This window comes from Aspergillus aculeatus (assembly GCF_001890905.1).
Source record: "Aspergillus aculeatus ATCC 16872 unplaced genomic scaffold ASPACscaffold_11, whole genome shotgun sequence".
Lineage (NCBI taxonomy): Eukaryota > Fungi > Ascomycota > Eurotiomycetes > Eurotiales > Aspergillaceae > Aspergillus > Aspergillus aculeatus.
In genome coordinates, this window is record NW_017962986.1 from 657,704 (window position 1) to 680,193 (window position 22,490).

A 22,490-nucleotide genomic window follows, 5' to 3' on the forward strand; every position below is an offset into this window, starting at 1 on the left:
ATGGCCGCGGCATGGGCGGAAGACTTTCAGAGTCCTTAGCTAAAGTTGTATACCAGGCTGAAACACGCACGCTACCTCTCCATCTCTGAGTACTAATCAATATAGCATCATTCATCAGCATTTATCAGCAGAAGAGAATTGGTGAGAGGAGCCGCGAGGGATTCTGCACCCAAGTCCGCAGGTCTGGCCGGATCACGGATTTGCGGACGGATTTAACTGGCTTGGGCGGATCATGACATAATCTTCAAGCATAGCTGATGCGACTCGGATCCACTATGGTTATTACCAATAGCTACACAAGGTTTATTCGTGGGTTAGCCTTCGCTTCCAGGTATGTAATGTAATAGCCCGCTGGATAAGCGATCGAGCTATTTATACAGAGATGCTCCTTATCCCAGGTACACTTGGCTGTTTCCTGGCAGCACATTACCCTCACCAGTCCTGCTTGTTCTAGAAGACCATCTTTTGTTTGCTACTCGCCATGGCTCCACGGATTGCCATCGTTTTTGTGAGTGTGTTACCTTTCTCAGATCTGACCTTTGAGTTCTGATCTGGATTGCTTGATAGTACTCCATGTACGGCCATATCGAGACATTAGCTCGGGCAGAATTGAAAGGAATCCAGGCGGCCGGGGGTCATGCCGACCTTTACCAGTAAGCACATTGTGATTGATGCTTTGTCGAAGCCCTCAGCAGCATGCTAAGACAACATCATCAGGATTGAAGAGACGCTGCCGGCTGAGGTTCTGGCCAAAATGCACGCTCCCCCCAAATCATCTATCCCCGTGATCAAGCCGGAGCAATTAGTCGATTATGATGCAGTTCTCTTCGGCATTCCCACGCGGTTCGGGAACTTTCCTGCGCAGTGGAGGGCTTTCTGGGATCGCACGGGCGGCATTTGGGCGACAGGCGGTTACTGGGGCAAGTATGCCGGCCTGTTTGTTTCAACCGGCACCCAGGGCGGTGGCCAGGAGTCAACTGCTCTGGCAGCCATGAGTACCCTAGCCCACCACGGCTTCATATATGTACCCCTCGGCTATAAGACGGCATTCCCCCTCCTCACGAACCTTCAAGAGGTCCATGGTGGAAGCGCCTGGGGCGCTGGTACTTTTAGTGTTTGTGCCTCCGTCTTCTTCCTTATTTCGCCAGTTCACACCGCAGCTAATTTGTCTCTCTGCTGCAGGACGCGGATGGATCTCGCCAGCCTAGTGAGCTGGAGCTCTCGATTGCCGAGACGCAAGGGAGATCGTTCTATGAACATGTTTCCCGTCTCAACTCCACTTGACTATATGATAGCTCGCAGACAGCGATGCCAGTGGTCGGGCCAGATCTATCAGGCCACGCAGTATCACAAGAAGCCCTGCAGCCCGTACAGCTTCACGAAAAGGCTTCGGTTTATCATACCATATCCGATGAACCCGCCGGGGGACCATGCGGCCTCCCTAACAACTGTATCATGTCATGATTTTTCTGCCTGCTCTTGAAGTGTTGCTATTCCTTCATCGTAGTGGTTCTTATATGGTGTATTCCTGTCTGATATATATCCGTATCCTGCATAGACGAGCATGTCGGACTTTTGGTGTCCTAAGTGAACAAAGAAAACCACATGAAGTAATCGACGTAACAGCCTATATCAATACCCCCCAAGAAAGAATCTCCATATGTAGACTCTCGGCGCAATCATGGGAAACAATGTTGTCCAGACTTTTTCTCGGTGGCGGAGATGATGGTATAAAAGTCATGTGACCAGGATCCAAATCCGGAGCGTTTCCCGTGTCATCCGCGTTCGCTTTCTAAATTTACAACCAATATCTCCGTCTTGGATGGTAGTCACTTAACACAGCATGTTTACGACTAAGATCTCCAAAGCATGTCAAGAATGCCGGAGGCGCAAAATTCGATGCGATGGATTGAATCCGTGCTCGACATGTCAGCGACGCAATACCGTGTGCCAGTTTCGGAAACGAGCTCGTGTGCGTCAGCGGCCGGGGACAGCCATTCCACCACCATCCGCTCAGGGGCCTGATGCGCCCTTTGGTGACCTGGAAGAGGCCCGTAGTCAGACCTTGACTGAATCAGCATCAGTGGTAGATCTAGCTAGTCCCGGGGAGAAGCCGAAGGAGCACCAGCACCGGCCTAGTGAACCTCCATCGCACCTCTACAGGGATGTGCACAAGAGTGTGTCCGCCCGCGAAAAATCGTCTTCATCGGACTCAGTGGAATTGTACTATGGCCCAACCTCGGACTTCTCTCTCCTCCAGCATCTTTATCGCCGTCTTTACATCCATGCGAATCCGTCGGCTCCTCAATTCAGCCGAGGTGATACAGACGAGGTGGACCAGGGGCTGGACTTCTTCCGCATCCGCCATATCTTCTTTGGACCAACGACGGCGGCACCGGGCTCTGACCAGGCCGAACAACCCCTCCTGAATCTGCCTTCACGACAGGTGTGCTATTCCTTGATGAACCGGTTTCTTGCAACGCATTATAATATCGTCCCCTTTTACTTGAAATCCCGCTATGACCAATTGCTCCGAGCCTTGCTTGGCGACGCCGACAACCACCCGTGTAGCCAAGTCCAGAAGCAGATCGGCCTGCTAGCCATGGCGACTGCTGCAGCCAATACCGAGCACTTTGAATGGGGTGCGACCGTGGCGGAATACTGTGAAGCCCAGAGTGCAAAAACCGAGCACATCGTCAGCCTGGAAACTATCCAACTGGGAATTATGATGATAAGTCCAAGAATCTCCGCTGCACCCCCCCCTCCCCCCACACGCTTCCAACTTTCCAACTTTAAAATGCTTTTATGCATTGATTGCTTAGTAAAAGTGCTGACTGGAACGTATGCACGCCATGTATCATCTGGAATACGCACGTTCCAACTTCGCCTACGTTGTCATTGGCAATGCTTGTCGCAAGGCCTTTGCCGCTGGTCTGCACCGGCAGCAGTTGCGCGCCAACTCGGATGACAATCAGGGGACGGTAGAGCGGCGCCATACCTTCTGGTCAATGTACTTTATAGAAATGTGAGAGCGTCCCAGCTGCCTTGGATACCTGAATGACCGTTCCCAGATGGACTAGCTTCTACCTCGGTCGCCCGAGCATGCTGGAATTTATCAAGATCGAAGTCTCGCAACCACAAGACATCTTCCTCTCGATATTGCTGCACTTTGCGGCTGTCATGCTGAAGATCGTCCAGCAAATTTATCGCCCCCAATGCGCCCCATCCGCTCTTTGGAACAGTGCCATCGTCGTCGGCAGAGAGATGGCTGCACTTCACTCCAAAGCCCAAGCGGACTTCGGAATCGAACTGGATGAGCCTCGCATAAGTGATCCACGGGGTATGCGGCCCACGGTTCTTGTTACCTGTTCGTATCCATCCCTTCTTCCATGCCCGAAAGCCGGTAGCCTTGATGCCAACATTGACCTCCAGTGTATAATTTCGTGTCCTTACTCATTTTTCGGCCATTCCTTATCATTCGTGGCAAGCTCCAGCATTCACAGGCGGAGACATCCGAGTCCTCTTCGACTCCGCCGCAACCCCGCCCGGACATTCCCGGTTGGCTTAATGATGCGTGTCACCGGTGTTTGAATGCGGCCAAGTCGATCATCCTTTACATCTGCCATATTGCCGCCTCTGATTCTTTACTCTTGGTAAGGAAAACCCTAGGTTGACCGTGAAAGAGGCGATTTGCCGTGTTTAACAACGCTCATTGTTGTAGGAACTCCGTTTCAACTGTTTCTATATGGAGAATTGCCTATTTGTGCTACTATATGACATGGCCTCCAACCCAGAGAAGCACACCCGCAATCTGCCCCTCATCCACGAGGGTTTGCAGTTCCTGACCCGCATGCGACCGGGTGATCCCGTGTGCAGCTCCATAACCACCATCCGCCGCATTCTGCATCACCTGAACCTCGACGCCGGACCCGGGGAGCTCGTTCAGGATCATCACCATCAGCAGCATTCTCCACAACTCCAAGGTTTCAATCCCTCCGCACCACCGCCGCCACCGCCACCGCCACTATCTCTGTCTCAGATGGCAATGGGACCCGGGGTCTGGGAAGAGCAGCCACAGCAGCACCACCTGCCCCTCTCATCCGAGCCTCTGGGTGACCCCGGATTGCTGGCTCCCAGTGCCGGTCTACAATTTGACTTAGATTTCTCCGGGGCTGACTTTAATGTGGATATCACGGCAATAGACTGGGGTACATTTTTTTCTTATGTGCCGAATCAATGATTCAGTGGGAGAAGTTTGAATTACAAGAGGACTCTAGGAGCACAAAACGCCGAATTGATAAGCGGCAGCTCTTGCAAATCCTTGATAAATTCGAATCTTTCCCCTTCTCCCTCTCCTTCTTGCCCTTGTCTTTTTTCCTAACCTTTTTACAATTTTTCTTAATAAGTTGTCCTTCTTACCTCCTTCCGTGGAAAATAAGATGAAAGATTTTCCACCGGTGAAATCTCTCCGCCCTCAAATCCGCTCTCCGTAAGTCCGCGCTGCGGAAGAGCGGATTTACGGGGAGGGAGATCCACCGGGTTCCCGCAGTTCTGGTAATGTTGGTGTGCGTTGATGAGCCCTGGCACTTGGCTTTCTCTTTCTTTGGGTAGTGGACACAGGAAAAACTAAAAATCTGTTTTTGAAGAACTAACCTTGATGTTGATAATACCGGCGAGGGATTGAATGCCCATCTACGACCAGATAACAGACTACTATGTACCACTAGTCTTGTTCGGCACGAGACCGAGCCCTGCAACCAGATCTCAATGCCGAGACGGGCCGATCTTTTGTCAATCCGTTCAGTCCGTCACCACATCCATTTTACTAAACAGATGAAAGGTGCTCCGTGGTTTTGGGACAAGGAGGCAGGCTCCATTGAAGACCATTCTCCCAGTTGGAAATTCCAAACGTAAGATGAAAAATGAAGCAGCGAGGAAGGCGGAGAACGGGAGAAAATGAGCAGAATATAAAACCCGGGGACCAGCGCTTGGAAGACCAGACCTCATATTGATACAGGGTCTCTGCACCGATTGAAATCGAGCTTCTTGGACGTTCACCATGCGTACCAATTTATTGTCAACCTCTTTACTTGCGGCCTTTGCGGGGCTCCTCGTTGGAACGACAGCTTGTGAAGACCATTCCTCCCCCTGCCCCCCGCCCCCGCCGAGGGGCATGACTACATCGTCGTCGGTGGCAGTCCTTCGGGGATAATCACGGCAGAGCGCCTAGCTGAAGCGAACAAGAAGGTCCTGCTCCTGCTCCTGGAGCGCAGCATCACAGGTTCAACCGTCGCCAGGGGGTCTAACCACTCTTTGGTTTGGAACGACACCTTGACGGCTATTGATGTCCCCGGCTTGTCATTCGATGTGGGCAACATCGATTATGTCGGCAGCTATCTGTGCTCCGATACCGAGGGAACCGCCGCTTGTATCCTCGGGGGAGGCGTCTCGGTCAATTATATGGTCTTTGTTCACCCTCCCGATCGTGATTTCGACGACAAGTGGCCGATGGGGTGGAAGTGGCAAGAGGTGCAAGCTGGGGCGGAGCGGCTATACCTTTGCAACCCTGGTAACAGCCTGCCTTCCGCTGACAGCCGGCGTCACGGCCAGGTTTTGTACAATATTCTAGCCAACTTCTTCTCCCGCGTTGGCTGGCGATTCGTAGATATGAGCGCCCAACGCAATGAGAAGTACGAGGTCTGCAGCCACCCCGTTTGGAACATCGAGAATTACAAACTTGTGGGTCTACTCCGCACGTATCTACCACGGGCTCTGCAGCGTGCTAACTTCTCTCTGCGTATGGATGCGAAGGTCACACGCGTGGTCCGCGACGGCAGCCGCGCCACGGGTGTCGGACTCATCTTTCGGATCGAACAATACTACTGCGATTATTTCCTTAGCACCTCGGGGTCGTGTGGTGCTGTCGGCCGGCGCCTTATCCTCGCCACAAATCCCCTTCAACTCCGGCATCGGCCCGAGCGCCCAGATTGAGACGGCCCGACGGAGTGGCGTTGCTGTCCCGCCGACTACGGACTGGTTTAATCTGTCCGTCGGGGTAGATTTGATGAATCATCCGATCTTCTCTATTGTGGTGAAGACTAACGGCACTTTCAACGAGCTGGACGCTGAGGCCATCCTGAATGGGACGGCTACGGGCTAAATTCATGCCTACGAGGACCAAAATGCTGGTGTCTTGACCCAGGGAAACATCGACTGGTGTTCTTTACGTCGAACGTCGCTAGTAATGGTATTACCCGCTATCACCAGGGCTCGTGTACTCCTCCTGCCGAGGGTGTTGTGACTATCACTGTCTATATGACTCACGGGCTGACTTCGACCGGCGCGCTCGGGCTTAGTACGTCCCAGAAGACAATCTTTGAGGTCTCTCCTATCTGCAAACAGCTGGGGACAGCGAGGCGGCTACCCTGTTGTATAGTCGATGGTGGATGCCATCACCGCCCCTGGGACTGGCCTGGAGCTCCAGGAATACACAATTACCTCCCCAATCCTGAGCTCCCTCACGGCAGGGATCCACTATGCTGGTACGACGAGGATGGGCCTTGACGACGGTCGCTACCCCAACGGCACCGCGGTGGTGGACACGAACACGAAGGTGTACGGAATGGACAATCTGTTACGTTACCTGTGGAGTTTCCCAACCGTAACGCACCGCCCAATCCCGACTCGCCACCTGAGGCATACATCAACCTTTCTTCGCTTGGCGTTTTTAGTACATCTTTGATAGTGGCATTCACCCGGATCTGACCTCAGACAACAACCAGGCCTATATCATGGTCGTGGCTGAGAATGCCGTGCTACGGATTCTGTCTCGTCCGGATGACGAGTAGTGCGGATAGGGATTGGTCTGATATTGGGGTCTTTCAGTTTCTGGCCTTGGTGAGATCTTGCGAGTGCCCATCTACCCATACCCCTCGCCGCACGAAACTATGGTCGTCAATAACGACCTTTTCTAGCATTCTGTATTTTTCTCTAGGGTTAGTTGTTACTAGTTCCACGACCAGCTATGGTTGTTACCTTTGTAGCTAGATAACGACGGATAGTAGCGTTGTAGATTTCGATCGGCTGAAGTTGCTACCGGACAACCAAGCGTGCACTCGCAGACCACGATTGTGAAGCAGTACTTATTACTTCCAATACAGACAAGCACCTGCTTAGAATTTGATTGCTTTCAGGCTATGCAATAGAAGTTGATCGTCGGATAGGTGGGTGATGGGCAAATGCACAAAGCAATTCCTTTCAACCCAGTAGTCTTTTTCCACTCGGGCCCCGGGGGCTAACCTACCGCGTCGGCGAAAGTTCTCTAAAAATTTATGGCTTTGCGAGTTATGACTCTACAGATTGATTCCAGCCTCCGTATTGGAAGTGATTGCAACAAAAAAGGCCGGAGGCGTAAAAAGAAACATACAACAGAAGGGATTCGCTGGTGGTCACCCACCCAACTACTAACCTCCCGGCGTGTGGCTTAAGTACGGCTGAGCGGACGGGAAGCCCTGTTCTCCACACCCTGTGGTCGTATGTACACAACACTTGATCTTTGATATTCATAATGTGCAACAAGGCAAGACATGAGATCAGTGCAATCAATCAATATAACGAGACATACTTATTCGCCGATACGCTACCGAGTATCGTACCTCCCCTCACCCTGCTCACTGTAACAGCTCCCGCGCAGCATCAAGGGATGCGTGGACCTGAAAACAACGGGTGCCTCGCGGTAGTTCAGCCCAGGCTTTGACCTAGACTCCTGGAGTGTCCTACCCCAAAGTGTCACTCGGCCCCTGAGTCCGGTTGTCTCGGTAGCCTCGGCCTGCTTTATTCAGCGTCATGTCCATGTTTAATCTATGTAACGAACTATTGACCCGTAGCTCGAGCCTTCCAAGCGGTCCGGTTCTTCAGCTAGATTCTGCGAAAAAGGCCATGTGCTAAATTAAGCATCCCTGAGTGCTCCAGACACCTTGACGTCTATGTCTGAGAACAACAGCAAGATCAGGGTCAGGGTCACCAAACCGGTAATTTTTCACCCTGAGCCAAACGGCCGAACTCCACTTCCCTCACCAGCGTTTGTGCCAGCAGTGCTTTTCCGAGACTAAAGTCTGGATAAGAGGTTATGATTGGATCTAAGGCCAAACGCACCGGCGACGGGCCGGCGGGGACAAGAGTGGGTGGGGATATCAATTTGAAACACGACGGTCACTAAAATGATTCAGGAGCAAGCCCCGACCTCCCAGACCACGGGAATTAATTTACGACAGACGTCGTTGTCTCACCTTTTCAATCCTTGATCAGATTGACTGTACACTTGCTAGGAGTACTTATACAGCCGGCACGGCGATCCATTTCCGGTGTCTCAAGCTGCGCTTCTCTTGTACTCACTACTTACGCCACCAGCATCAACTACATTCCTTACAGCAACTCCAATACCACCATTAAAATGGTCGCTCTTTCCAACATTCTCCTCGCTCTTTCGGCTGCTTCGGGCGCCCTGGCGGCCCCGAACCGTCTTGCTCTCATGGAGTTGGCCAAGCGCAGCCTGACCACCTCCAGCGAGGGCACCTCGAATGGGTACTTCTACTCCTTCTGGACGAACAACGAAGGTTCTGTCACCTACACCAACGGCAATGCTGGTGAATACTCCGTGGAATGGAGCGATGCTGGCAACTTTGTTGCCGGGAAGGGTTGGAGCACCGGCAGTGATCGGTAGGTTTCATTCTCGCTTGCCTTGTTGCATGCCTCGGCCTAACGCTCCTACCAGCGACATCACCTACACCGGTACCTGGACCCCCACCGACAACGGCAACAGCTACCTGTCCGTCTACGGCTGGACCACCAGCCCCCTGGTCGAGTACTACATCGTCGAGCACTACGGCGACTACAACCCTTCCAGCGGATTGACCCAGCTCGGCACCGTGACCAGCGACGGCAGCACCTACAAGATCTACGAGTCGACCCGCACCAACGCCGCCTCCATCGAGGGCACCAGCACCTTCAAGCAGTACTGGTCCATCCGCGACGACGCCCGCGTCGGCGGCACCGTCACCACCAAGAACCACTTCGACGCCTGGGAGAACCTCGGCCTCGAGCTCGGTACCTTCAACTACCAGATCGTCGCCGTTGAAGGCTACGAGAGCAGCGGCTCCGCCGCCATCACCGTCGACAGCGCCACTCACACCACCCTCACCACTCAGTCGACCGTTGCCACCGCCGCTACTGAGGAGGATGAGGAGGACTGCTAGACGCAGGCTATCTGGATGCTGAATGCAGGTTGCTGTATATAGTTTCCCTGGAATGGGAAATTAGATGTCAATAGTTCTATATTCGTCAAATTCGATGGACTCAAGTCTTCCATGCGGTCTGGTCCAAAGGGACCTCTCTTGTTTCTGTATCCTCTTCCTACGTTAGTTGACTGCATGGACTCGTTATATCCCGCAATGATATACACAAGCTCGATCATGAACGTTATAACGAGATTATAGGAATGTATGATAGATTCATTGTCCTCCTTTCTATTCTTGAATCCGATCACAGGCATTCATTTTCAAAAGCCATAAGGTAGAATGGCAGCATGTGACGGTACAACCCAGCGCAGGCCACCCCCGAGAACTGACGACCCTGAGCTGGTAAGCTCTATCTCCGGTCGTTTCTTCTGTCCCACATGTGCAAATACACCGCAAGCGAATGACCTGGCTGTAATACAGACGTCAGGGTCGATGTAGATGCGTATATGATCATTGGCCACCGAAAATTGGAATGGTAATACTGCCCATATGATAGGCGATTTGCAGAGCTCTCCGCACCGCTTATAAGACCCGCTATCCTATCCACTCAATCTTCTGCCACCCTTTGAACTGCCTTTGCTAGGAATTCTTCTCGGACGGTCACCTGTGATGTGACCAAGGATTCGTCAACAGGGACGACATACCTACTGAGTCGAGAAGCTTTCGGTTTGTCCGGTGCTCCCTCGAAAATAGAGTCTACGGTGGCCTGTGTGTTCTCGGTTGGGTCTTACTCGGAATACCATCTGCGCTGCTTCGAACGCGGCATCGCCAGGCAACAATCGTTCGCACGAGTATTAATGCAAGGTATGTCTATTCTGTATTATAGGTGTGGTCCACTCCGCATGACCGCGATGATCGGTATTACTTGTAGTCTATGTGGTGGTCGAGTCAAATTGTTCGCTGGTTGACGGCCAAATGAGGAAGTCGCGCAAACCCGCCGGAGTATAAACCCCCCCCCTCGCTCCTGGCTCCAGAGCAGGTTCTTTCCTCTCTTTTTTTTCCTTCTCCCGCTCCGGCGCGGCGTCGGATACTGTGCACTCCGCTCGTCTGGATCACTCACAGAAATCTCGTTGTAGCAGGGCCTCGTTTCCTATGGCGCGACGCTATCCCTGCTAAGGTCTTTCGCTTTCCCCGTCTGTGATTGTATTGCCAGTATATCCGAGGATGAGTGAAGAAATTGTGCTCTTCATTCTGTTGCTGGGTGGGATTGTCAGCTATGTTCTACTGTATTCAGGTGGACGCGAGGAAGCCACTGGCGACAAGGTCTCGGTTGAACCGAACAGAGTAGAGAACCCGATCGTCACATTACAGAACTCAACCGTCGCGATGCGAGCAGCCAGAGCAGGGGCTCCGGTCTTGAAGAGTCTATGGCGGCTCAACAACCCATTCGTGTCAGACTCGGTAGACCTACAGCTTTCGTACCGTCAGGCCTTGTACAAGGCACTTGCTAAAGTAGATGATAGTGCATGGGCAGGCATCGCTCGGGTAGTGGGCAAGGCCATCCAGCCTTTGTTCACCCGACGCACAATATCGGGTAGTTCCTGCACCGTCACCGCCGACCTACGACAGGTCAGCCTCACCACCTCTCTTGCTGCCATTCTCAAAGCTCTCTTCGAGATCGACAACATCGGTTGCGACAAACTCAGCTACCTCGGCTCGGAAATCCATCGCATCACCGTAGAGGGCAAACGACACGCTCTGACAGCCGCCGCCTCCCAGGACATTCCCGAGGATCTGCGGCGTTCGGCGGACGCCTTGATCCAAGCCCTGCGCCACGTCTTCATTGACGCTGCAGTGACGACGGAGCTGGCAGAGACGATCCTTTACCGCGTCTCGGGCTCCCCGCCCCCGCAAGAGTTCAATCCGCTGAACCTGCTCCTCCCCGCCTTCGAAGCCCCGTGGCGCTCAACCTTGTACACTCTCCTCGCAGTCCTCCAGCCCGGCGCCCGCCAACCGAAATACGTCCTGGCTCTTAGGGACTGCCGACCGGACCACGACCCGGAGCCTCTCGCGTTAGCGATCGCATATGAATCCCTCCGCCTCTATCCGCCAATCCGCCGCATCAGTCGGGTATCTACATCCATCGACATCGAAGCCATCCAGCGGGACCCTTCCCATTGGGGCGCAAACGCGCAACAATTCCATCCGGAGCGATTCCTTACAACCAGCGGACAGCGAATCCGCTCGTGCTTGGTCGGCCCGCAGCAATTCGCTTGGATCCCGTTCGCCGTGGGGAAGATGAAATGCCCTTCCGCCCGGGTCTTTACGATACGCATGATCGTTGTGGTCGTGGGCGAGATCCTCCGGCAGTTGTTTCCGGGTGATGCCACTCCCGAGTGGGAACTGGAGGGCGCTGAGTGGGATGCTGCTGCTCGGAGGGGGGAGGCGCTACGGGCGGGGAGGGGGGAGTATGAAGGAGTTAGTGTCGTCTCTGTTTGTAGATGACGCGCGGTGATCGGTTTGGGTTTTACAGGGTGGGGCCTAGTAGGCGATTTTGTTGGGTATCCGTTGTGATCCTGATCGTTGATGTTATACCGTGGGCGACGTTCGAATAATATATTACGGAAGACGCGCAGACAATCGTCTGAACAATGGACCTACATTTCAGCATTCCTCACATTATAATTCAGACAAGTTGAAGTGTGTTCGACAGTAAAAGGCCTAATCTGCTCATCTGGGTTGAGCTAGCACCTGTCTTCCGATCCCGCAAAGGATGGGTCAAGGATGATTGGTCGACTCAATCTATCCCGCCCGCTAGATGTATAGAATAATCAACAACATTAGCCTCCGACTAGGCTGCATTTCATCCGCTAGTGCCCCTTCCGGTACACACAGAGTGGTCCCGAGATGCGATCTCTTTGGCTCGGAGCTCGTGTTAGGCGGGTGGGGTTACCTCGCGTGAGTATATGTTACTGAGGATATTCTAAACAAGCTCGCATTTACTACTAGGTTTGATCACTAATCGATATGCACCTCATTATTCTGTGTATTAAGTTTATCAAGAATAAATGCGATCGAAGAGATACCAGAGTTCCGGGCTCCAGGTATACAGCTACATGATGTGTCTGTATCGATGATTGCTTCTCATCTGTCTACTATGGATGCGGTCGTCATCTTCCTAGCGCTATTCATCTGCCACAGATCCATTCTTATCTTGTCGCCATAACGCCTCGTCCCCTGATCCATTCCCACCTAGAAGGCAGCTGTAGCCAAAACTAGAGCTTTATGATTAGTAGTTGTGGGGTTCGCCCTCCGAAGGGCGCCGTGAATCGGGAATGCTTCCAAGCTGTACTCCGCATAATGTTCGGTATGACGATATATGAAGCGGCCTACTTCGTTCCTCGGGCCATCGTAGGTCTTCGTAGCCGATCCGTGTTGTGGGCTCGAAGAAGATCTAGCTCGAACTCGCGCACAACCATGCCCTCCGTCAAAGCACTGGTCCTGGACTTCGCCGGAGTTCTATGCTCATGGACCCCGCCAGCCGAGAGCCCGCTCTCCCCAGCCCAGCTCAAACAACTCATGTCCTCCGAGATATGGTTCGAATACGAGCGCGGGAGATATTCCGAAGAAGAATGTTATGCGAAGCTCGTCGAACGGTTCTCCATCAGCGCTGCGGACATGGCTTCCACCATGGAACAGGCCCGTCAGAGCCTGGAACTGAACCACGCCGTACTTCAGCTTGTCAGCGAGATAAGGAAGCGGAACCCCGGGCTCAAAGTTTATGGCATGACGAACACGCCCCATGCGGAACAGGATTGTGTGAATCGCATCGTGAACAGCTATCCTGTTTTCGACCATGTGTATCTCTCCGGGCTCGTTGGGATGCGCAAACCAGATCTTGGATTCTATCGGTTTGTTCTCGCAGAGACCGGGTTGAGGCCTGACGAGGTCGTGTTCGTCGACGACAAAACGGAGAATGTGTTGGTCGCGCAGTCCGTGGGGATGCACGGCGTGGTGTTCCAGAACGTTACGGATTTCAAGCAGCAGATCATAAACGTGACGGGAGACCCTGTCTCTCGGGGCTTGAGGTATCTCCGCTCGAATGCAAAGAGCCTCCTCACTGTGACTAGCAATAACTCCGTGATCCACGAAAACTTTGCGCAGTTGCTGATTCTGGAGCTGACGGGCGACCGGTGAGCTTCTCTATCGAGGTTTGTATATGACATCTGGAGTCTCTAACGAACGTGGGATTAGAGACTTGATCGAACTCGAGCCTTGGGATCGAACATGGAACTACTTCATCGGTTGGTCAAATCCTCCCTGGGCAAGGCGTTGCAGCTATTGATACGGTGGGACTGTCAACAGGGGTTCCTCAGTCGCCGACGAGCACCTTCCCCAACGACCTGGACACCACCTCTATCGCGCTCTCGGTCCTTCCCATTCATAAGGACGTCGTTGCCGATGTGATGGACGAGATTATGCTTCTCCTAGACAACGACGGGATAGTCCCAGTATGACCACCGTCAGTTCATCTGCATCTTCCCCACTAACAAAACCTCGGAAGACATATTTTGATCCCACTCGCCCTCGAGTCGACCCAGTCGTGTGTGTGAATGTACTCAGCCTGTTTGCCCAAAACGGCCGAGAATCCGAGTTACTCGCCACCTTCAACTGGGTGCTGGACGTGCTGCGACATAGAGCCTACCTGCAGGGCACGAGATATTACATCAGTCCGGACGCCTTCTTGTACTTTCTAGCCAGACTCTCGGTCTTTCTGAGGATGAGTCCACTCCGCGCTCGGCTAATGCCTCTCCTGGAAGAAAGAGTGTATGAGCGAATTGGTGCCCATGGCGACGCCATTTCGCTGGCTATGCGGATCTATACGTGTAAGCTGCTCGGGATGTCGAATATGCTCGATGAAAGAGCATTGCGGGACATGCAGTGTGAGGATGGCGGCTTCCCTACAAGTTGGGTCTATAGATTTGGATCGACCGGAGTGAAGATTGGGAACAGGGGGTTGACTACTGCACTTGCAATAAAGGCCATTGAGATGCCTCTCGCTTCGGTCGATGTCGAGGGTGACAAGGGAGGCCGGCCGCAATGGTGGTTCTGGGCTGGAGTGCAATTGTTGAACCCTTACAAGCTTTGGAAGTCGTGGGGATTGACGACTGACATTCGATAATAGACTGTAAACATTCGTTCTGTGGTTGTTCTTTTCCCTGAACAGCACTGTATACGTATACCATAATGTTCAGCAATGTTTCCTCAGCTACATGAAGGCTTTTTGTGATCATCCGGTCCACTCAAATTCGATCAAAGCCATTTCTGCACCGTCCAGGTGCCGACAACCGAGCAATCGGAATCTCGACTCCGCTTGCTCGAAGAGCCGGGTCCAGTCTTCTATATCTCGCTCATAGGCATTGAACAGGCCTATCATGCCCAAGCCCATCGTCCTGTCACAGCCCGTTAGTTTGAATCTCCATGGCGCAATCAGGGTAACCTACCGTACCAACCTTTCTCTGCACACAGGAACCTCTCCCGGCTCAGGCATGCAGATCTCATTGACAATGACCCGTGCCCCCGGTCGCAGCGCAGGAGTCAGTGCATGGAGAATTTTGATACAGTACTTGTCCGACCAGTTGTGCAGGATCCATCGCAGGAAATACGCAGAGGCAACAACTGACTGCTCTTCAAAGAAATCATGGGCCATAAAGCCCACACGGTCGGCGACTTGGGGTGGCAAGTCCACGGCAGCTCCAGCTATGGTGCTCTGGAGGTCCTGCACCACGAATCTTAACGCTGGGAACTTCGAGGCCACTGGCACCGCAACCTGACCTCGTGAGCCGCCAATATCCACAACTGTGCCTGACCCTAGACGACTCCATTCATACGAATCAACTACTTTTGAGGCCGAGTCACTCTCGCTTGAAGCCCACACGTTCATGGCACTAGCCATCCGGGCACCACGCACAGGATCTGCGTCTAGGACTTCATAAATCGCGCAATCCGTGTTCTCGGCGAGGGAAAAGCCCTAGCATATATGAGTTTGTCACTACCAACCGGCCTTCAGACAATGACGACAGAGGGTACACGCAAGTGGAGCTCACCGTCTGGTTGGGCTCATCCGATCGTGGCCATTTCTGCAACGCATCGGGCGCCTGGAATGAATGGCAGAGTCAGTGCTAATTCTTACATCGAGATAGCCGTAACGCATACACAAAGTATAGCCTCTGTCAGTTCGTCAATAGAGAACGTCATCCAGCGTGCTATATCACCATCTCTCATCACCACTGACCGAGGGGTGTGGGCCACAAATCCTGGTCGGGACTCGCGGAATACCCGCAAGGTCATTGCATGGCGAAGCACATGTTTGACTACACCCTCTTTAAGGCCAGTCTGCTCCGCAATCGAGGCAAAGCTCATCTCCATGTCCGGCTTGATTAGATTCGCAATATTGAAGCGATGAATCACCATCATACTCATGAAGCCCACCGGCTACACCTTTTAGTTGTGGTTCGCGAGGATGGAGCTGGATGCGCTAGGACTTACAGCTCCCTCGAAGAAGGCGCTCACGGGGTCTGTGAGCAGGTATCGCAGCTCAGAGGCCGAATCTAGGATTGACTCCTTTGCATGCTGCACCCCGAAGCCTCTGTCCAGTGATGGCCACATAATCAAACCGGCCACCATACTCATTTCCATGTGGTATAGCAAGTCAAGGGTAGGGTGTGGTAATTCCCTGGGACATCGAGCTCCGGAAAGCAGGGTAAGATTCGCAACCTTTGACTTACTCCGAGGTGACCAAACGAAACTCCGATTGTTAAGCCGGTCGGGATTTGAGAGGCAATGATCCCCGGCATACAGATCTAGAACCTGCGAAAAGGTATAAGGAAGTGCCCTCATATGCTTGGAGGGTTGGCACGTCTCTTACAATCATCCTAGATCTGTATCTTTGCGGCCCCAATATACTCTGCTCTATTTCTTGGTCGACATCTGTCCGGATTTCGACAACATGGCGTTCAAGAATCTTGTTCAACTGCTCGACACCGTGGCTACTGAGAGGGAGCATGGTCAGATTATCTGCTACCCTTCGGGATCAACCAAGTGCCGCAGCACTTACTCCTATCGCGACCTCCTGCATGAGGCACGTCAGGCTAGCCAGGCACTTCGCCGCAGGGGTACCGGGGACCTCTCCCTCCGGTCCCCAGTTCTCTTGCACTTTGATGCCCACTGGGACAACATCGTCTGGTTCTGGGCGGTGATGTTGACAGGATGTATCCCAGTTATGTCCACAGCACTTCCAAACAGCCCATTCCTCCGCACAGCTCATCTGAAGCATCTATCGGTCATGCTAAAGGATCCGTTGTGCTTGACTCGAGAGAGCCAGATGCCCGAGTTCTGTGATCAAGAGGCGATACGCCCCGTATCCATTGAATCTTTAAATCTATCGGGATCGCCTTTCGTGGAAGACATGGCTATCAATCCTGGGCCAAAAGATACTGCCGTCATGCTACTCACCTCCGGTAGCACTGGGAACTGCAAAGCAGTTTGCCTTAGCCACGGTCAGATCCTTGCAGCGAATGTCGGCAAGCTTTCTGTCATCCCGCTTGCTGGGGAAAGTTTGCTGAATTGGGTACATCTCGACCACGTCGCAGCCTTGGTTGAGATCCATCTGCAAGCAATGCTCGCTCGCATGGATCAGGTACATGTCCCCGGCTCGGACCTCTTGTCCAGCCCGACTACATTCCTCGACCTAATCGACACACACCGTGTCTGCCGCACATTCGCGCCCAACTTCTTCCTAGCTAAACTCCGAGCCGCCCTTGAAAACATACACGACCCGCCCCAGTGGGATCTCAGCTGCCTGCAATACATTGCGTCCGGAGGTGAAGCCAATGTGACCAGAACCTGCGTCGATATCTCCAAGCTGCTGGCCCGATACGGCACGCCCTCGAATGTCATTGTGCCGGGTTTCGGAATGACTGAGACTTGTGCTGGCTCGATCTTCAATACACGGTGTCCAGAGTATGATCAAGACCAGAAGCTAGAGTTTGCGGCAGTTGGCCGATGCATGCCGGGGATTCAGGCTCGCATCACGGATGGCTCGCCCGCCAACACCTGCGTCCCGCCAGAGGAGATTGGCAACCTCGAAGTCACCGGCCCGGTGATATTCAAGTCCTACTTCAACAACCCGAATACCACGGCAGATTCTTTCACGAGCGATGGATGGTTCAAAACGGGCGACCATGGCTTGCTTGACCGCAATGGCTATCTCGTCATGGCCGGTCGCGCTAAAGACACAATGATTGTCAACGGACTGAAGTATAACCCTCACACCATCGAGAGGGTACTGGAGGAGGCAGATATCCCAGGTCTCACGCCCACCTATAACTGTTGCTTCTGTTCACTGCCTCGGGGAGGTGAGACAGAAGAAGTCTGTCTGGTCTCTGTACCCATATACCAAGCAGATGACATGGTCGCCCGTGTCGAAACGACGGAGGAGATCTCCAAGACAGTCATGATGTGCACCGGGGCACGACCACGGGTCATTCCACTTTCGAAGACCATCCTTCAAAAAACAGCACTGGGCAAGTTATCGCGGGCGCAGATAAAAGCCAGCTATGAGAGAGGGGAGTACCAACCCTACCAGGAGCTGAATAGCAAGATGATCAAGCTCTACCGGAGCATTACAAAAGTACCACCAAGAGACGAACTTGAATCTACTCTCCTCGCCATTTTCACCGAGACCCTCGGGCTGGATACCCAAGACTTCGGAGTACAAAGCCCACTTCTAGACTTGGGCGTCACCTCGATCGAGATAATCAGGCTCAAAAAGGCCCTTGAGGAATGCTTGGACCTGTCTGAGGAAATCCCAATCATTACACTCTTGGGAAACCAGACCATCCGAGCCCTCGGTGACTTCCTTCGAGACCTCCAGACGGCCACTCTCGAGGCTCCCCATTTCTACAACCCGGTGGTCGTATTGCACAACGAGGGTCGCAAGACACCGCTCTGGCTTATTCACCCGGGCGTGGGTGAGGTGCTTGTGTTCCTCAACCTTACTAAATATATTCAGGACCGGCCGGTTTTTGCGCTCCGGGCGCGAGGCTTCAACGAGTCTGAACAGCCGTTTGATAGTATCGGCGAGGCAGTAGCCACCTACCATGCCGCGATCAAGCGCACGCAACCTGAAGGCCCCTACGCTATCGCCGGTTACTCATACGGTGCCATGCTCGCCTTCGAGACCAGCAAGCGGCTCGAGCATCGCGGGGATACTGTAGGTTTCCTTGGCTCTTTTAACCTTCCGCCACACATCCGATCGCGTATGCGTGAGCTAGACTTCCGGCAGTGTCTCCTTCATCTCGCCTACTTCTTGGACCTAATGAGCGAAGGTCGTGCGAATGACCTGGCGGCAGAGCTTGGTGACAGCATCTCGCAAGAGGAGGCGCTGGAGATCGTGTGGACGGGTTCAGACTCGAGCCGGCTGGCAGAGCTCGCACTGACAAAGCGTGGTCTCTTGAAGTGGGCATGTCTGGCGTTCGGGCTGCAGAGTATGGCAGTCGAGTATGAGCCGTCAGGGTCGGTAGGTGGCATTGATTGCTTCTACTGTATCCCGCTTGCGGGAGTGGCATCATCCAAGCGGCAGTGGTACGATGAACATATGGTCAAATGGAAGGATTTCGCGCGGTCAGAGCCGCGGTTCCATGATGTGGCGGGCGCGCACTACACGATGCTATCACCGGAGCATGTCTTTGGATTTCAGAAGACGTTGCGGCGGGCGCTAGAGAATAGGGGACTTTGAAACTTCAAGTATCGCGTAGCTGTCTGATGGTCTTAATCATCTTCTGCATTCTTCTGCGAGATTGTTTTTGTTGTATTCAGATGGAATCCGCGGCTAAGTATGTCACATGTTGGTGAGTAAGTGAGTATGAATGAAGTGTGTTTGTCCATTTCATTGTCTTTCGCCCTTCGGTTCCTCTATCCAGTATTCTTCATCTCCCCTCGACTGAGCTGGCGTTCAGGTAACTGAGAATCCGGATCGACTTAAATTGTACAGTCACCGTCATCATATTCCTTTGCCTTGTACACGTTTATGATAGTTCGCAACTCTGGGCTTTTCGCAAACACTGTATCCGTAGTACACTGCTATGTGGTAAATAGCTCTCGCTGTGGGAAGAAGTCTAGCATCCGGAGTTCTCGGGAGAAGAGCTCCCGATGATACTCAGGGGCAGCTAACAATTCCTGACGCGAAAGTGATCGCCCAGCCAGACGGTGCAGACTATGACAACTTTTAGCAAACTCGTCATCGTGTCTAACTTGTGCAGCGCTGGTGGATTTGTACTGCACAGTGTACATGAACCATGTTGCGGAGCGGCAACATCCGTTGTCATGGCTTAGCCCAGTCACACCAGATTGCCAACACGGGTGGCACACAATCCACGTCAGTATCGTCCATTATTTCTCGGATAAATGGCTACGTGGTGCAAGAAGATCACTTCTGTCGGAAGTACTGGACATTTCCATGTGGTACGCCGGTCTTGGGTGACAGAACCGGAGATCTGGTTGTCAGTCCGATACGAGGAATTAAGATCCTGACTGATCCCGACAAACACCTTTCACAAACCCTCGAATCGGAAGATGAAAGGCTGACCCTCGCGTCGATCCTGTTCAAGCTATGCGTGATACCAGGGTCGTCAGCTTCGTATAGCAGTCGAAGCATATCCCTGCTCAACATGAGGGAGCAGGATATATCTACCTCCGTCACTGTGGTCGTCTGCCAACCCTTTCTAGCAAGCACCGCAAAAGTATCCAACAGCAATTTGTATGAAATCAGCCTTGTCCAAAATCGTTGCAGCAATGATTCCACTTCCCAGCAAGACCACCCCCCCTACCACGAAGTCGGAGCAGGTGATCATCCCTCTGCTCTACTACGTCCAGCGCATTCAGCGGTGAACACTCCCCTTTTGCGGCTCTTCGCTCAAACCATCGCTAACCCAGAAAAAAGCCTGATGTACGAGATCCCCTCCGACGAGGACGCCCTTGAATTTCTGGAGGACAACTTCAGTCCCGAGACGACCTTTGAGTAAACATCACCCTGCCCGCCGCCCCCCCCACCTTCCCCCAAACCCCCTTGAACAGAACCCCATCCCACTAACCTCCAACAACAACCCGGCAGATGGAACTACGAGAAACTCCACTTCGAGGACTTCAAGAACTTTGTCCAGAACTGGCGCACCCGCTACACCTTCCTGGAGTTCAAGTTCTTCGACCCCGTCGCCACCCCGGACCCCAGCGACCCGGAGGGCCGTGGCGGAACGCTCGGGTTCGGCATGCGGGGCCGCGTGATCGGGAAGGATGATGGCAAGATCTATGAGGGGAAGGTTCAGTACGTTCTCCCTTTTCTTATTTTGAGAGGGGTTGCGTGGTGGTGTTGCAACAGCAAGGCTAATGACCGGGGTTCGCAGTGGGATCTTCAAGGTGGAATGGGTGCCGGGGGAGAATGGGGGTGAGGATCGTCGTGTGATTACTCGCAGTACTCAGGTGTTGCAGGGGCCGTACGTTATTGAGGAGGAGAGATGAGACGGTTTATCCTCGACTCCTCGGTGGACTTCGAATAAGGTCTTCCTTTATCAAAAGATAGGATGATGAGGGGAGAGGGGGGGATGACTTTTGGGCAGAGATTGCTAGGCAGTTTGTGCGGAGAAGCAGTTGAATGCAACGTATTACTTGGATCGCTCTTTCGATAAGCCAGGCATTTAAGAGGCCCGATGCGTTCCCATTCTCATCCACACTCCCTGCCCTAGCATACTCCTACGTACCATTAGATATACGGACACTGCCTCCATTTTGACACTTCATGCGTGGATCCTTACTACAGAACTCGAGAGAGTGAGAGATAGTGAAGAACAAGAAGAGCAAGGAGAAGGGAGAGGAAAGAGCAACGGAAGTGTTTTGGGGGTGAGCCTCCTTCCTATCACGTGTGCCGTCTGCGAAAGCTGTACAGTACTTTCCTAGGCTGAAATGCTTCAGGAATCGGAACACAAATGCACCTCTCAAATGAATTGTGTTCCGATCGGCCCCAACAGAGCTGCATTGTGAAAGCTGGAGCAGCTGCAGCTGACCCGCGCGTATGTTCTCTGTCCTCGGGTGCATCATTCCATCAGACGTAGAGAAGGGATCCTGGGACAAAATCAGCGCACCCATCAGCTGGACTAACAATCTTGACCATTTGGCAGCCTCCAGCCACCTTGACCCGCACGCCCGCTACCGTTCATAGAAGATTATCGCCACGGTGGAGTCGTTGGGTGGGTGGCCGATGAGAGTTTGGAGCTACGCAGCTGGTCCTGCACTTCAGAACCCGACATGATAGTCAATTTACGATAGTAATCTAACAGGCCCTTCGCATTTCAATGTTGATGGTGGAGATCCAACGATCCTGGTGACAGTGGCAGCCTAAACTCTGTGTAAGCCCACCCGCTTTGTCTCTCGTACTTCTCCCGCAAGATCGCTTGCTCTTCACCGTTGAAATCCCTCTCCCCTCCAAACTACACGCTCAGTTTCTTCACAGAAGGCCTTGTCGCGCAACCCACCCCGAGCCGCCACGTTGGCTCCCTGCACGTGCTGCCGATCGCATCTCCCCAAGGACAGACTGCGGAGCCGCGCTCCACGGCTCAGTTCTGCGTGGCAGTGCGCATACAGAGAGTCCTGTTCCCTGCAGCAGGGAATGCAGACGGCCTTGTAGTAGCTGATCAATTCCAGTCACGGCATGAGTTCTCAGGCGCATGCATGTGAGATCCGGCTCTTTCATGGTGGACTGGCCGGCTCCTGCCCGGAGCAGCTTCCTGACGACAAGCTGGCGGAGCTTCTGCGCACAGTCCTCGAAGGTATTGTAGTCAGCGGGCCTCTCTTGCAAACTGCGACGGACAATCAGGCTATGCGTTTAGTTTACTAGATCCTGCGACCGATGGGAGTTGACACCAACGGAGGTGAGGGTGAAGGGCCCGGGGCCAGTTGACCGATCAGATAACGCTAGATACCCAAACCCACGTGGGCCCTTTCCGACCGCGTACCAGACAGCACGTCTGAGTGTCCTGCAGCCCTAAAGGTGGATTTTCGTGATACCTTCGACATCTCGCCGGAGCTGGCGATCTGATTGGCCCCTCCAGGGGCGACTCCTGTCAACGCGTCCCAAGTAACACCTCCAGTGTCCTAGCCTTAACGGTGGATTTTTGTGATTAGTTGACATCTCGACTCAGC

General features: G+C 53.2%; 9 protein-coding genes across 9 annotated transcripts; 8 read left to right on the forward strand and 1 right to left on the reverse strand.

Moving 5' to 3' along the window:
* Positions 1-481: 481 nt before the first annotated feature.
* ASPACDRAFT_44892 (benzoquinone reductase) lies at positions 482-1,284 on the forward strand (the record flags this gene model as incomplete). The annotated part of the gene is made up of 4 exons (XM_020201507.1): positions 482-508; positions 568-653; positions 718-1,114; positions 1,183-1,284. 4 exons carry the CDS (start codon positions 482-484, stop codon positions 1,282-1,284), a joined length of 612 nt encoding a protein of 203 aa, XP_020054729.1.
* Positions 1,285-1,811: 527 nt separating this feature from the next.
* Positions 1,812-4,384, forward strand: ASPACDRAFT_122191 (Zn(II)2Cys6 transcription factor). The gene is made up of 5 exons (XM_020196507.1): positions 1,812-2,731; positions 2,850-3,025; positions 3,072-3,367; positions 3,433-3,653; positions 3,722-4,384. The coding sequence occupies exons 1-5, from the start codon at positions 1,844-1,846 to the stop codon at positions 4,238-4,240; spliced, it is 2,100 nt and encodes a 699-aa protein (XP_020054730.1). The 5' UTR covers positions 1,812-1,843; the 3' UTR covers positions 4,241-4,384.
* A 675-nt stretch (positions 4,385-5,059) lies between these two features.
* On the forward strand, positions 5,060-6,848 carry ASPACDRAFT_53294 (GMC oxidoreductase; the record flags this gene model as incomplete). Its single annotated transcript, XM_020202731.1, has 6 exons — positions 5,060-5,076; positions 5,136-5,848; positions 5,901-6,091; positions 6,268-6,381; positions 6,437-6,661; positions 6,732-6,848. 6 exons carry the CDS (start codon positions 5,060-5,062, stop codon positions 6,846-6,848), a joined length of 1,377 nt encoding a protein of 458 aa, XP_020054731.1.
* Positions 6,849-8,452: 1,604 nt separating this feature from the next.
* ASPACDRAFT_61904 (glycoside hydrolase family 11 protein) lies at positions 8,453-9,254 on the forward strand (the record flags this gene model as incomplete). Its single annotated transcript, XM_020203720.1, has 2 exons — positions 8,453-8,718; positions 8,774-9,254. The coding sequence occupies 2 exons, from the start codon at positions 8,453-8,455 to the stop codon at positions 9,252-9,254; spliced, it is 747 nt and encodes a 248-aa protein (XP_020054732.1).
* Positions 9,255-10,460: 1,206 nt separating this feature from the next.
* ASPACDRAFT_44896 (uncharacterized protein) lies at positions 10,461-11,741 on the forward strand (the record flags this gene model as incomplete). The annotated part of the gene is made up of 1 exon (XM_020201508.1): positions 10,461-11,741. One exon carries the CDS (start codon positions 10,461-10,463, stop codon positions 11,739-11,741), a length of 1,281 nt encoding a protein of 426 aa, XP_020054733.1.
* Positions 11,742-12,713: 972 nt separating this feature from the next.
* On the forward strand, positions 12,714-14,418 carry ASPACDRAFT_53296 (HAD family hydrolase; the record flags this gene model as incomplete). The annotated part of the gene is made up of 5 exons (XM_020202732.1): positions 12,714-13,429; positions 13,491-13,540; positions 13,602-13,747; positions 13,801-14,301; positions 14,380-14,418. The coding sequence occupies 5 exons, from the start codon at positions 12,714-12,716 to the stop codon at positions 14,416-14,418; spliced, it is 1,452 nt and encodes a 483-aa protein (XP_020054734.1).
* Positions 14,419-14,526: 108 nt separating this feature from the next.
* On the reverse strand, positions 14,527-15,929 carry ASPACDRAFT_44898 (uncharacterized protein; the record flags this gene model as incomplete). The annotated part of the gene is made up of 6 exons (XM_020201509.1): positions 14,527-14,689; positions 14,741-15,267; positions 15,344-15,394; positions 15,430-15,466; positions 15,532-15,731; positions 15,786-15,929. 6 exons carry the CDS (start codon positions 15,927-15,929, stop codon positions 14,527-14,529), a joined length of 1,122 nt encoding a protein of 373 aa, XP_020054735.1.
* Positions 15,930-16,245: 316 nt separating this feature from the next.
* On the forward strand, positions 16,246-19,035 carry ASPACDRAFT_31276 (non-ribosomal peptide synthetase; the record flags this gene model as incomplete). Its single annotated transcript, XM_020199802.1, has 2 exons — positions 16,246-18,207; positions 18,238-19,035. 2 exons carry the CDS (start codon positions 16,246-16,248, stop codon positions 19,033-19,035), a joined length of 2,760 nt encoding a protein of 919 aa, XP_020054736.1.
* Positions 19,036-20,090: 1,055 nt separating this feature from the next.
* On the forward strand, positions 20,091-22,386 carry ASPACDRAFT_44900 (uncharacterized protein; the record flags this gene model as incomplete). The annotated part of the gene is made up of 6 exons (XM_020201510.1): positions 20,091-20,182; positions 20,239-20,316; positions 20,410-20,619; positions 20,699-20,788; positions 21,993-22,117; positions 22,331-22,386. The coding sequence occupies 6 exons, from the start codon at positions 20,091-20,093 to the stop codon at positions 22,384-22,386; spliced, it is 651 nt and encodes a 216-aa protein (XP_020054737.1).
* Between the last annotated feature and the right edge of the window lie 104 nt (positions 22,387-22,490).

Bases quoted from the DNA above. Each gene is read 5' to 3' on its own strand.
- ASPACDRAFT_122191 (XM_020196507.1), top strand. From the start codon at position 1,844: ATGTTTACGACTAAGATCTCCAAAGCATGTCAAGAATGCCGGAGGCGC. The intron at 2,732-2,849 runs ATAAGTCCAAGA...GAACGTATGCAC, and splicing joins TCCAACTGGGAATTATGATG to GCCATGTATCATCTGGAATA. The intron at 3,654-3,721 runs GTAAGGAAAACC...TCATTGTTGTAG, and splicing joins CCTCTGATTCTTTACTCTTG to GAACTCCGTTTCAACTGTTT.